Raw genomic sequence first — 14,502 nt, 5'->3', positions numbered from 1 at the left:
TGCTGTTCATGGCAACCCTGTTGTTGGTGTGTCATGATGGAAAGATGGGTATTATTTTCCCACACAAATGGGGCCCCGGACTCCAAACATTCCGGATGAAGACTCCTAGGGCACTAAATGCTGATTCAGTGAAACGTTTGAGCAGAAGCTTAACCATGTCAGCATGATGTGACTTGTAACAAGAGGTGGCTTTACACATGTGGCTATATCCCGCTGACAGACAAGGCCCGCATGTGCCCTTGTCAACCTGGGTCACCTCAGAGGACGTCCCCACGCGCTGCGGGCACCAGGAGGGCTTGCGGCAGGCTTCAGGTGGCACACCTTTCCTTTAAGACTTGCTGCAGTACGATCACATTACATTTAAATAAAATGATTTCCACAAGGAGCTGTTGCAGTTGCTTGGCATGGGTCCCTGCCTCGCATCGTCCTGCTGCCACCGCACAGAACCACCTTCCAGGGGCGTAAAGCCCGTTCCCACCCCCAGTTCGCTTCACGGCGAGTTTTAGGGAAAACCACTGGCTTTGGGATGATTCCCAACCCCATTGGAAAGGGCATCCGGAATTTTTTTCAGCTTCCGGGCACAAGAGGCAGCCTGGGCCCTGTCAGCCCTGGCTGCCCCGCCCGCCTTTGCCCGCCTCCTTGTCCTCAGCGTTCCCATTGGCTGTCTGAGGAACGTCAGCTTGGCCAATCGGTAACCCCTTTATTGGCGCGCGGGTCTCCCGGGCCTTGGAGGAGGTTGCCGTGGAGACCGCCGGTTGAGGCCGTGTCTCCGGGGAGCCGCCGCTCGCCTGAGGGAGCCGCGCCGGGGGCCCCGCGGCGGCCGCGCCCCGCCGGCCGGGAGCAGCACCGGCATCTCGGGGGCGGCCCTGCGAGGTGAGTGTCCCGTCCGCCCCGGCCCCGTGGAGGGGCCTGAGGGGCTGCCGGGGCTTTGGCCCTGCCCCTGCGCAGCCCGCCGGTGAGGGCTGGGAGAGCCCGGCCCGACGCGGCGGGTCCGCGCCGGCTCCTGTCCACGGAGCCCCGGTCAGCGGCGAACGTGGGTTCCCGCCCGCCCCCGCCTCCTCCCGGCCCCTTGTGCCGCTCTCCGAGCGTTGGAGCCCGGCGAGCGGCGTGAGGGGCGTCCCCGCTCCCCTTCGCGGAAAGGGACCGGGTTTCGGTGAAAACGGCTTTTGCTAAAATGCGGCGGAGGTGGTCTTTACAACGTTAAAAGCAAAACAAAACTCAAGAGTTTTTTTTAAACAAGTATGTATTTGCAGTGTATGGACCCCAAGTGTAGCAACAACAACAAAAGCCAGGGCAGCCCGAGTCACTCCCTGTTTCCTTTTTGGACGTTGAGAATCCCACAAGCTTTTACTGAGGTAAAAGGATACAAAATTATGAAGGCAGGAGGCTTTAATGAGGTATTGTTGCCTTTTGAGGATGTTCTCTCCTGTCATAGCCACAGATTTACAGTGAGACACTCTTGTAACTGCAAAAAATCAAACCGGTTTGTAGTACCTTATATTAGGCTAATTCTTCCCACCTAATTGATGTAGCTACATAGCTGTGTTCCTCTGAAAGTGCTTGTAGTGGCACACAATTCCTAGCCATTATGACAGTGTTGTAACTCAGTCCACAGTTAAGTTTGCAACCGTGTACGGTGCCTGGTTTAAAAAAAAAAAAATGGAGACGCCCCCCGCCCCCGCCTGACACACCAGTGTAAAAGCTGCGCGGAGCAATATTCATGTCCTGATTTTTCAAAAGGATTACACTGTTCTGGTTGGTTGTGCTGTCTCTCAACTTGTGAACATCAGAAAGGAGAGGTGCTAAATACTTGTTACCAACTTTATGTATAAATAAAAAGTAAAACTGAAATTGTTTCCTCACCTTTTTTGTAGTAGTGGTTTCACTGGCAGTCTAACCGCGGAAGTAAACTCTTGACTGTAGTCTCTCTCCTGTTGACTTCCTCTGCTGCTTTAAGCAAGATTTTGTGGATTCAGCAAAATACTTGAGCATATTTCTGAATATAGGCATATATGTGGGTGAACTTGAAGACACTCATTTAAGTCTCTAATTGATTTGGGGTCACAGGGTCTTACTTGGATGTCATAAGCATCTGCACTTTCTGTCAGAACCTGGGGCATTCAGCGTTTCTAAAAGAGATAATCGTTAATCTCTGTGCATATATTTTCTCCATATGCAAAGTAGATGATGAATCCTTGTCTTGAAAGAGATTTGAGGTTTTATTAATGTTTATTCAGTGACTTGAAGAGAAAAATGCTTTATTGCTGTGCAGTTGTCAGTCTGATTTAGCTGCAAGTGAGGAAAGTAAGTAGTGCCTGGGCAAGCAAAACATCATTGCTGAATGAATGAAATTCCAGTCAAAGCATTATTTTCTCTACATGCAGAACTAATCATGATGATGTATGAGTTAATTCAGCTTATAGTTCAAAACTCCCACTGCTTCCTGCTGTGGTTAATTCTGGACTTACTGTTCTATTAATGTGGTCTCCATTATTAAAGTCTGGTTTTATCCTGTCTTGCATGTGTCATCTTTTTGTTTGAGTTGATAGGAAGGTTTTATCATGTGGCGGTGAAGCTTTTCTAAAGAAGCAGCACACAACTCTTTTCACGTTTTTTTTTTTTTGCCTTTACTAACATGTTTCAAGCAGTTAATGGGATATGTTATGGGTTTAGTTATGAGAGAAAATGACTTACAGATCATAAATATGTGTTTTCCCCTTTCAGCTTTTTATCAGTGGAAAAAAGATTGGAAATATTAGTATCCTTCCTTCAGAATGTAGAAATACATATGCAGTATCTGTAACTTGTGTTTGCGTTAGAGGTGGTCTGTAGAGGTTGGTCAACATTCCATGTTTGTAACCTGTGTTACAAACACTGGTTTTGTTCTAACAGGGACAGCAGTAATGAAAGCACTTTTAATCAGGAATTTCTAGGTGCAGCAACGGGTTGACCAGCCACTGTGGCCTGCTGCAAAGTCAATCTGACACAGAAAAGCTTCCTTTTTTTTTTTTTTTTTTTTTTTTTTTTTTTTTTTTTTTTTTTCTTTCCTGTTCTGTAAATATTTCCAAGTGCTGTGGTCTGTAGACATAAGACAGCATTCTGGTTTGTGCTATAGATAAAAGGTGCAGGAAAACTTCCATAAATTTTTTTAAAAGTAACTGAAGATAAACTCATAAGCTATAATGATTCATGCTTATGAAATGTCAGAGTATTCAAGAAGCTTTTTTTGTTTTGGCTTTTAGTCATTAAAATTCATGTTGTAATGTTAATATAATGTATGTTCATTAAATATTATGCAGTAATTGACTAACCTTATAGCTGTAATTACATTGCCAATATTTCCACTCCCCTCTTACTGTCAGGACTAGAATCTTGAAAGTCACCCTGGATGTTTTTAACTTTGTATTTTATTCTCTCTCTCTAGTTAAAATTCACTTTAATGTAACTGTTCCTATGTAGCAGGGCAGTTTATCTCTTGGCATGGGGTGGTGGTGACATAGAACAGCTAACTGGTTATTGATTAAAATATTCCCAGCCTGTCTTTTACTTCTGAATGTGTTCTTTATGGACAAAATAAATATTCTAATCCTGTTTGCTTTCCAGACCTGTTTGTGTTAGGCCCTTTTTCCTAATCCTGGAGAACGGCAGTGTGAATAGCTGTGAAAATGGTAAGGGCTTATTGAGATGTTTTGGTAGAAATAAAATTGAAAATTTCCTCTTACCTCATGGCTAAGAATCAATTGACAGAACGAGAACATTGGTGTTGGAGTGATTGTAGTTACTGGTAAATTTAAGAATTTGAAAAAAAATCTGTAATGCACACACCTGTTCTAGGGAAGCTGTTGCTTGCAAGACACTTGAAATTTTGTTTTTTCCACTGATTTTGGGGGGCAAATTGTTTTGATATTTTATTACTTGCAATTAGTGATGACTAAATTAGTTACAGTTCTTGTATGTAGAGAGATCTTAGTATTGTTCACTTAAAAAGTAAAGTTAAAAAAATGAGAAAAATTAAGTTTGCATGGAAACTGGGATACATGTAGATGTAACATTTCTTGTTGCATCTTGACTGTCATTCTAGATTCGAATTGCAGCACTGAATGCGAGCTCCACAATTGAGGATGACTATGAAGGTACCTTCAAAAGTCATAAGACACAGACAAAGGAAGCTCAAGTAAGTGAACCCACAATTTTCTTAATGAAGTTCTGTCTTGATGAGAATTTTGTCCTACCTTGTTGCAGGGATTGTTCAACCATAATTTTTTGGTTTTATGAAAGTTGTGTTAGTATCTTATTTCTTGAACCCTCCTTGAGCAAGGTAAAAGGTACATGAGTTATGTTAGGTCAGTAAAGCTAATGTTCTGCAATACAGCCTGGATGTGGACTGTTATATAGCAGAAAGTATTACAAGTGTGAAACCACTGATATTCCTAACAAATACAAGTATATTGTAATAAGTGTATTTTAAAAATTTGCCCGACAAAATAAGTTCTAATTCTTTAAACCACAGGAAGCAGAAGCTTTTGCTTTGTACCACAAAGCTTTGGACCTTCAGAAACATGACCGATTCGAAGAGTCTGCTAAAGCTTATCATGAGCTGCTTGAGATTCGTCTTCTGCGAGAGGTCAGTGACCTTTAGAGAAAGAAACTATTTTTATTGTATTTAATACTTTATTTCTCATTGGCTAATTAGAAAAGTCAGTGTTATCAACTGGCAAATTATTTGCTGTTCTTTTTACCTATCTAATTTCTAATGCCTGTGTTGCATTTATTTTATCATTTCTAGGCAGTTCTTTCTGGTGATGAGAAAGAGGGGCTGAAACACCCAGGCCTGATGTTAAAATATTCCACCTATAAAAACCTAGCCCAACTGGCAGCACAACGGGATGACTTAGAGACAGCCATAGAATTTTATTTGGAGGTACAGTACAGCTGAAAGAAAACATTGGCTCCTCCATCTTGGCAAAAACTTGCCGAAATACGTATGTACACTTTTCAGTGTACGTGATTTGAATGCATGTCTGAATTCTGTATACTTTCTGAGGTTATATGTGATATAACTGGTCCACCATTCAGTCCCCAAATCAGTCACAACCCTGCTGAAAACTAAAGCAGTGCTAATCCCTGTAGACAAGTGGATGTGCATGTCTGAAATGTGAATAATGTTTGTCATGCTTTCTAGGCTGTAATGCTAGACTCTACTGATGTCAACCTATGGTATAAAATCGGTCGTGTGGCAATAAAACTAATCCGCCTACCTTTGGCTCGTCATGCTTTTGAAGAAGGTCTCAGGTGTAATCCTGATCACTGGCCTTGTTTAGATAACCTTATCACAATCTTGTATACACTGAGTGACTACACAAGTAAGTACACTGCTCTAAAAAAAATTCTCAAGATAATGTGTAATTTTACATATCAATAAAACATTGTAACAACACAATTGTACAGGGGAAAGCGTACCTTGTGTAAGCAGTACATTAGGGTATGATAGAGACTTTTACTTCATGATAGTGATTTTTTTTTTTTATTTTATGATGAAGTATGCTGTTTTTTATCAATTCTGGTTACCCTGAAAGTACCTGTGGTCTCTTAGATCAGAGCCTCTGCAAGAAGTTTCCCTGTAGACTGTTCTCTTGCTTTTTGATGTGTGTTGATTTCATCTTTCTAGTCATTTCCAGCTACATAGTTCCAGGATTTGGGTATAAAATGACAGTCTAGTTCATAGCCTAATATGATTAATTGTAGTTACAGCAGTTAATACAACTGACCCTAAGATTTTTTTATTTGAGTAATATCTAGTGGATGAAGTGATTCAGAGGAAGATTAGGAGAGAAGGTACAAGTTGGCAGAAATGTTGAGTCTGATTACTTAGGTTTGTCCTACTGGAATGGTCCTAATTCTCTTCACATAACTGCCCACGTGAGCAAAAACGTGGGATACATTGCTTGTTACACTAATGGAATCTGCCGTTAAGACAGTTGATAACGTGAAAATGTTAAATGATTATGATTCTAATTTCTTTTGTGCAGGATTGGAGTCTTGAAAGTAAATAAAAGATGTTCTGCAAACTTTGTATTTTTCTGGATATAATACTTGGGAAGACATAATAGGTTATTTTAACTGTAGACGTAATTATTTGACATTTACAAAGCTATTGGTCTAATTTATCTGAATGTCATATTTAGTTGGAGTTCAGTGGTGTCATATGTATCTAAATATCATATTTAGTGGAATTCAGTGGGCTTCATGGCCCAGAAACGGGAGCTTTTGAATGAACCAGAGCACCCGCTGACCATTCAATTTCTATTTCTCTGTCAGCATGTTTGTACTTCATCTGTAAAGCTCTGGAAAAAGACTGTCTATATAGCAAAGGATTGGTTCTGAAGGAGAAGATCTTTGAGGAGCAGCCTTGCCTCCGGAAAGATTCCTTACGGATGTTCCTCAAATGGTGAATGTCATGTTATAGTGTACACTCCATTTGGAGTGTAATTTCAGGTTTGGGGTAGTTCAGAAAAGCTAGTGAGATGCAATGCTTTAAGCTATAACAATATCTTGCTGACCTGCCTTCTAAATAAGTAATTGACGTTAAGTGTTGGTGCTAATGACAGAATGTTCTTCAGTAATTACTTTTGGAGGGAGGTAGAAAGAGGCAAAAAAGCCATTTGTGCTTCTCACTTATTTTCATACCTAGAGCTGTTGTCATCATCTTCCTTTGTTTTATTTTACTTATTTGCAGCTGATATCTGCAGCATTCATTTTGGTTTATGATTAAAAAAAGCAAAAACAACCAAAAAAACCCCCAAACCCCCACCCAACTGTCCCACATTACTGCTTTTCTAAGCAGTTACAAATTTGTGGCTTGACACAGTTTTCTCTTATCAGTAGGTTTTTAAAGTCTGACTTATTTTATTCACAAATGAATAGTCAGAAAGACTGTATGTTTCATTAGTACCTGAGATGCAGAAATTCTTAGTTTATTAAACTTTCAGACTACTACAACTCTGAAAATATTTTGCAATATTATGTATGAGATTTTATTCTTTTATTATTACAGTTTTTATTGCAGTATGTAAAACTTTCATTAAAAGTTTGTTGTCATGTAGCTCTACAAAGTATACTGTTTCGTTCTGGGTGGATTTTATAGTATTGAGTGGGTAGGAGGAAAGTGGGAAAAGGAAGTAGAGACCTGTAAAATTTACAGGTTCTGTCTTAAGTTAACTGATCATTCAGCATCAGAGCTGCTTCTGGTACTGTAATATGTTGCTGTGATGGTCAGCAGAATTCAAGGAAGAAGTTAAGTTCTTAGTTTAATTATAGTTCGGTCTCACTGAGTATCATAATAGCTTCATGTGCTATAGCATCAGTACCCTTTGTAAGGTGTATGTGGTAAATGGAAGTGGAACATGCATCCTTCAGTTATGCAATAAATCAGTCAAAACCATGTTTAACATTTTAGACTACTGTACTCTAACATCTAAAATGCAAAAATACAGAGCACTTAGAAGATATAAAAGGGATAACTTAAATTTTAAGGCTCTAGGATTCTATGTATAGCAGTACATTCTTAGCAGAAAGTCCTATTTAATTACAGAGACCCTGATTTATTAAGCTGCCTTAGATCTGGCTCTTAAAATGAGTTACATGCTGAATTAAGCCAAGGCTTTTTGATTCTTGTTTTTTGTTTCTAGATTGTGAGATCTCTGAAGAAGTGGCTAATTTTTCACTTTCAAAAATTCATTCCTAGACTAAGACTACACAATTCCCAACTACAAATTTTCTGATTACATGAATTCCTCGAAATAGCACTTTTGAAATGACAAGAATTTCTCAGCCATACAATTTCATTCTGAACCAAAAACTTCTGGTCACATAAAGAAGATAAAACCTCCTTTCCTTTAATTTCTCAGTGTTTGGAAAGCAGAATAGGACAATCTCCCTTTTAATTTTTAAGGCAGAACAAAGATTTCAGATGGCGAACACTTCTATGTATATGCTATAAAATTTATAAAATAATGTTATTTGAATGCCTGTTTTAACACTGTTTACTTCTGTTACATTATAGGAAGATTTCAAATGAATCTCCCAAAAAAACCTAAAGAACAAAAAACCCAAACAACAAAACTTTAACTTGTCTTCATTTCTTGTTATTTCTTAGTGACATGTCTATCCATAATGTAAATGTGAGTGCAGCTGAAACAGGAAGAATCATAGATGAAGCACTGGAGCTACGTAAGAAAAGACAGGCTTTGCTAGTGCGTGAGAGAGAACCAGACCTCAGGCTGGTCCAGGCCATTCCCTTTTTCACGTATGTCTTTATATTTTCTCTTTTTAAAAGGTTCCTCTGGATATGAGAATTATTTACTTTTTTTAAAAAAAAGGGGGGGTGGGAGAGTAAATATCTATAGTGAAAAATAAGAAAGAATTTGAAAAACAGAGGATGTTAGTTAAACCCCTACAAACAGTTAAGAAAACATGGCCTTGGAGGAAGGGATAGACACCATAAAAATGTCAAGCTGGGGCACAATAAGATAAGCTCAAGAGAAACCAAAGTTAATAAGGCTAAACAGAAAACAGCAAGATATAAGGATACTAATAAATTGTTATTTATGTCTTTATTAAGGCATAAAGGATTGGGCTTTGGTTTGGTTTTTTTAGTGCATGTTTTTCTGGAATATTAATGTACTCTGCATGTAGGTCCTGTTGCAGAGAAGTTGCTTCTACTTGTGGATAAGGGTGAGATTTTTTTTTATTGTTGTTGACTGAATGCAGAACCTGAAAAAGTTTCCGTTGACACTTCTTTTTTTAGGGTTCAATATAGAATAAATTCCTCAGCATTTTGTAAGATTAGCACATTATTGACTCCCATTTCCTTCCTGCTGCAACCAATTCACCAGTTTCCTCTGAAAACTTTTGCCTGCTGCCACATGTTGTTCTTGTTTTCTGAAGTGGTGTATTCTATTTTGACGCTGAAATGCGTATTTCTCTCCCACTGAAAATCTGCTCTTGCTACCTCTAAGCTACTGGTGAAAAACGGTGTTGAATGGGGTTAGGTTTGTAAATATAATTTAGAAGATAATGTGACAAGGATTAATGGTTGTAATGCCGTTGTGTTTCCACGTGCAGGTGGAAGTGTTTAGGAGAAGCTTTACTTGCCATGTATCACCACCTCACAACTTGTGATCCTCCTCGACCCAGTCTGGGAAAGAGAATTGATCTCTCAGAATACCGAGACCCAGTTCAACATTTGATTCTTTCTCCTACCTCTGCTCCTGTCAGTGTTATTCAGCCAACTCCTGTCAGCACTAATCCAGTGGTGACAATGCCAGATCCTGTGTTACCTTATACTCCAATGACACCCAGCTTTCCAAGTCACAGTCAGAATTCATTGGAACCGGGAGCTGCTGTAGGTGAGCAAGGTACTTCAGTCTAAGATTCAAGCTATCTTTCCTGTTTATTTGGGTATTGAAAGCACTACAAAATTAATCAGGAAATGCTGTCTTTAAACTGCATGTTGGTGGATTCAGAACTTTGCAGCATATATGTAACATCTTGTAGAAAAAGTGAAGTGGAGCTCTATAAAATTGTGTTAACCCTTCACATTAGGAAAGGAAGGCCACCTAAACTGCCGAAAACAATTGGTTCCTGACTAAGACAAAGGACATAGGGTTAGGACAGTGGACTTACTTTCCTATATAATGGAATTGAGTCAGGTTGATTAGTTGTTCTTAATTGTTACTCCAGTGCAGGAGTATATAACCTCTTGTGGTTTTGTGTTACTGCCTCATACTTGAGTCTTTAAGATTAGAAGAGCCATGGCTCTGTTCCAGCAGCAGTACATATCAAGCTTTTAATGTTGTGAAGAATCTTGACCTCCTTTGAATGAATGATCTGTTATAGAAAAAGATAACTGTATTATTTTTCTGCTCACATGTAACTTTAAGAACCTGAGAGAACCAAGCTGTCAGCTGTATTTATTTGAAATCTGTAGCAAGAGGTTTGAATATTGTGTGCTGTAGCTGTATATGTATTTACATGTCTAAGACTATCAAGGAGTTATCAGTATTTTGTTGCTATTCATGGGAATTTACAGGTGTTTCTGGAGTTAAAGGCAGACTCCTCTGATTCCCATTTCAAAAACCTCTTCAAGACTAATGAATAACAAAATGCAGAATTTACAGTAAGTCTGCTTCTTGCGTCAGATCAACATTATTATGCAAAGTACCATAGCCAGTTTATATAGTGATTTTTTTTTTAAATTATTTTTACATTTTGGCAGTGTCTTCAGAAGGAAACCAATGAATCTCAAGTGTTGGTGTAGCATAAAATAAATTGTCACCCACAAATGATTATTTTTTTTTTTAAATAATTATCCACTTTTTGTTTGATGATTTAACCAGTCAGTATCTTTTTCTTTTCTTTTAAATTCTGTTTCTAGGTGACATATCTGCAGGTGATAAATCTAAGAAAGGTGTGAAGCGAAGGAGAATTACAGAAGATAGTGGTGAAACAGCAAAAAGGAGGTCTGCTAGAGTCCGGAACACCAAGTGTAAAAAAGAGGAGAAGGTTGACTTTCAAGAGCTGTTGGTGAAATTCCTTCCTTCCAGGTACTGTACAGCAATAACTTTGATTATGAGAGTGTCAAGAGCTAAGTAGAAGAAGCTGTTTGGGGTTTTGTTTGATATCCCCCAACCTTAAAGCCACAAGACCCATGTTATTTTTTGAAGCAGATGCGATGCGTTGTCCTCTTGTAAATGTAATAAAACTGTTGTTAGTGAAAATTACTAAAAACTAATTGAAAAATAAGAAAGCTTTTATTAATGTGAGATTGAATTAGAGGACAATGCAGACATCAAAATGGATAAGATAGATAAACAAGGTAGTCTTCATTTGGGCAAAATTTGGGAACTGGAGGTAAGCTTGAGTTTACCTCAGTTCATGAACTTCCACTGTTAAATATGCACAGCATGCCATCATTAGATTTCACTTGCTAGTGAAAGAAAGAACGAGGATTTTGTTGATATTTTAGGTTTTGTCCCCCTTTCACACAGATTGAGGAAACTGGATCCAGAGGAGGAGGAGGACCCTTTCAATAACTATGAGGTACAGTCAGAGATCAAAGAGGAGAATTTCCAGCATGTTGGACCACATAGAATGTCATTTGATTCTACAACATTTATGGAATCTGGTAAGGATTTCATTATAACCCCCAGTCCTTCTCTATTGTTTCTTCCATATTGTATGCTTTATTTTCTGTATTTTCTTGTCATATCTAGAAGGTCACAGAAGTATACATTATTTTAAAAGGTATAATTTTATGGCATAGAAATATCTTGGTAACAGGTGTGATTTTTTTTAAGTCTTAGGAAATGCTTAATTACTGTGTGCATCTATTATGTGGGGTTGCCCATTTAAACAGATTGGAATACAGTAACTTAATTTTGCATTTACACAGCACAGGAGAACTGCTGCAAGATTAGTGCATAAAACACTGTTGAAGCCTATTTGTTTCAGGTTATAGTCTGCCTTGACCTTGAATGTGTACGGCTTTGTGTTTATCTGCTTTCTAGAAAAACAGGATGTTCATGAATTCCTGCTGGATAACCTGAACAATGGTGGGATCTTGGAGCTTATGATGAGATATCTAAAAGTCATCAGCCAAAAGTTCTTAGTGAAGTGGCCTCCTGGCTTGTGTGAGGTGGTCCTTAGTATCTATAATAGCTGGAGAAAGCATAGTAGTAGTCTTCCCAATCCATTACTGAGGGACTCAAGTAATCAGCATATCAAGGTAATGAAACACTTTTCCTTATACTTCTACTTGCTGCTGTGTTGCTTTCTGTGTACCAAAAGTATCTAACTGAAATGTAGCCATCAGATGCAGGTTCTACTTAGCTCTTGTCTGGGGAGCTGCTTGTCCTAGCTGTTGCACATGTCGTGAGCTGTGGGATACTTCAGCTCATGTAACTGTTCCTGAGCTCCTGAACATATCTGGGTGATGCTGTGTATACCCTACACGTAATATGTGTGTGTATATATACACACACATATAGATGTAATATAAATACTATAGATGTAAATACAGTTTACTACTTTACTCTGTTGTTGCTCTTTCTCTTTCTTCCCTCCCTTTGCTTCTGATATGACACAGTTTTATTTTGTCATCAGGTGAGTAGAGAGGCCGTTCTGTTCATATTGGCTGATTGAGGGTCAGCATATCTGCTCCAAATAGACTGAATACAGTGTAGTTTTAAAATAACCTGCAATTTAAGTGAAAAACCACACCCAAACCACCAACAAGCCCAAACCAACCCCACCACCCTGATGTCACCATTTTATTACCTTTATAAATCTGTGGACTTCACAAATGCAAACAGAAAAAATGGTAAGTTTAGTAAATTAATGTTAAACTGGGTGACACAAGATGATACTTCTTGAATTATAAAACCGGTACTGATACTTCTTGTCCACTGAACCTGCCAACGTTATCTTTTCAATGTTAGCAATGCTTATTCATTTGGAGAGTTACTTGCCTTTGGTATGACTGCAGTTTGAAATTTTTTTTTTTCATAGTAACAGTATTTCTACTTTTTTGCAAATGAAAAATTAATTCTGAAAACTATGTTCCATTGACTTTACAAAACAAATGAAAGTATTACTATGTAGCAGATGTTATATTTTTATACATCCCGTGACTTTGGTATTTCTGTATATTTTTCATATATACACACCCTTTTTTTAAACAAACGTAAATATATTTGTAAATGTATTCCCTTGGTTCTCGTTATGACTGCATAACTGCTTGCTTGTATGGAAAATTTTAAAAGTCAACAATTTGTAGCTATACTATTAACAGTCCCTGTCCTCATGCTTGTCTATTATTTTTCATACTTTAATTTATTTTAATTTGCAAGCTATCCTGAATGTAATAATTTGGGTTCTTAAGATTGTGAAGAGCTGTTCTGGTAATGTATGCAGACTTTTGAACCTTTTCATAAGTATGTGTTTTTTACAGCTGGACCTGTTGCCCTTATTCGTATGAATTTAATCAGAAAGTAGTATATCCTTCACTACACAAAACTACCTGGCAGAGATCCGCGATGATGTGATTTTTAATATACTTCTGAACTTTATCCACCAAGGATTAATAAGCTGATAAGACTAGAGAACATACTCAGTTTTGTGGAGATAAATACTGAAAAAGTTATAGGATATACTCTTTATTTCTCAGATATCAGTAATTTTATTGTATTCTGGAAACATGCTTTTAGCATGATTGAGCAATTTGATATAGTTTTATTTCAGCCAGATAAAAAAATAAGGATGTCACGTTTTTCTGACATCAGGCAATGCTGTTCTCACTAGCTTCTTTTATGAGCTGAGATTTAAATTTTTTTTAATGCTTCTTCTAAGTATTGTTTTGTTTTGTATCTGTTGATTTGTAAATGCTATTATACACCTTTAGGCAGGGGAAGAAGTAGTTATAGATTGGGAATAGAAATCCCAAGAGGACAAGTTGAAGATTTTTCTTTGAAGTAAATTGCAAATTTGTGTGTGTGTTTTGGTGTTTTTTTTCTTCTTTTAATGAATTTCTTCCTATATACTCTTCTTTGATATCTCCATACTTTTTCTGAAGGATATGATGTTGATGAGCCTTTCTTGCATGGAACTGCAGTTAGATCAGTGGCTACTGACAAAAGGGAAGAGCTCTACAGGTGAGAACTGGACGTTACTTTCTTCAGACTCTAAAAGCACTCAAGGTGTATGAAGACATGTTTCCAGGAATTAATTGGAATTTGAAGCTATATTTTCTTAATTAATGTCTTTCAGATCTGTATTTTATTGGTCTACCAATTGTTTGCCTTAAAGTAGATCAATACTTTTGAAATACTAGTATATGGGAATTTTTGTCATGGGATGCTAGTACCTTTATGATAAAATGTAATCAATTGATTTGCAGTTTCTCCACGAAATTGCCCTGCTGCCTCTGTGAATGGGAAGTTTGGTCCTGACTTCCCAGGGACTCATTTCTTGGGAGACCTGTTGCAGCTGTCATTTGCGTCTTCACAGCGAGATTTATTTGAGGAAGGCTGGATGGAGTTTGTCACTCGAGTGTATTGGCTGAAAGCTCGCTTTCTAGCACTCCAGGTTTGTTTTGATTTAACAAATAAAACTTTTCTCAAATTAAAATCAATGTTGTTCAGAGATGCCACAGGTGATTTGGGAATCTCGGCTCATTCAAGTGTGCCAATAGAACTGGTTCAAAACATAGTTATTTCATTTTACTTTTTAATATAATTAACTATCCCTAAGGGTAGAGGTGAAGATGAAATAGGAGGTCTAGCATGCTATGCTAATATTCAGGTATGTTTAATACATAAGTCTTTGTTTAAATTAGTTCATGTTCAGCCTAAAAAAAAATAATATTTGGCTCAAAGTTATTTGGAGTAGTACTGTGTAGCTGCAGAACATGGATTTTTTGGGGACCTGGACTAGCGGATACTATCA

General features: G+C 38.1%; 1 protein-coding gene across 6 annotated transcripts in view; it reads left to right on the top strand.

Moving 5' to 3' along the window:
- Positions 1 to 713: 713 nt before the first annotated feature.
- CABIN1 (calcineurin binding protein 1) overlaps positions 714 to 14,502 on the top strand; it is a 118,015-nt gene continuing 104,226 nt past the window's right edge. For 3 of the 6 annotated variants that reach the window (XM_037372932.1, XM_037372599.1, XM_037372842.1), the window contains exons 1-14: positions 714 to 873; positions 3,604 to 3,668; positions 4,082 to 4,174; positions 4,511 to 4,624; positions 4,787 to 4,921; positions 5,183 to 5,363; positions 6,319 to 6,448; positions 8,156 to 8,305; positions 9,124 to 9,416; positions 10,436 to 10,604; positions 11,049 to 11,185; positions 11,568 to 11,785; positions 13,631 to 13,709; positions 13,955 to 14,142. In XM_037372932.1, the coding sequence (XP_037228829.1) occupies positions 3,666 to 3,668; positions 4,082 to 4,174; positions 4,511 to 4,624; positions 4,787 to 4,921; positions 5,183 to 5,363; positions 6,319 to 6,448; positions 8,156 to 8,305; positions 9,124 to 9,416; positions 10,436 to 10,604; positions 11,049 to 11,185; positions 11,568 to 11,785; positions 13,631 to 13,709; positions 13,955 to 14,142 (1,890 nt within the window). In that variant the 5' untranslated portion in view covers positions 714 to 873; positions 3,604 to 3,665. Of the gene's footprint in view, positions 874 to 1,253; positions 1,356 to 3,603; positions 3,669 to 4,081; positions 4,175 to 4,510; positions 4,625 to 4,786; positions 4,922 to 5,182; positions 5,364 to 6,318; positions 6,449 to 8,155; positions 8,306 to 9,123; positions 9,417 to 10,435; positions 10,605 to 11,048; positions 11,186 to 11,567; positions 11,786 to 13,630; positions 13,710 to 13,954; positions 14,143 to 14,502 lie in introns of all 6 variants that reach the window. The other 3 variants (XM_037373019.1, XM_037372752.1, XM_037372669.1) reach the window with 2 other exon arrangements.

The sequence above is a fragment of the Falco rusticolus genome, chromosome 1 (assembly GCF_015220075.1).
Source record: "Falco rusticolus isolate bFalRus1 chromosome 1, bFalRus1.pri, whole genome shotgun sequence".
NCBI lineage: Eukaryota > Metazoa > Chordata > Aves > Falconiformes > Falconidae > Falco > Falco rusticolus.
This window is presented reverse-complemented; position numbering and strand designations above follow the sequence as displayed.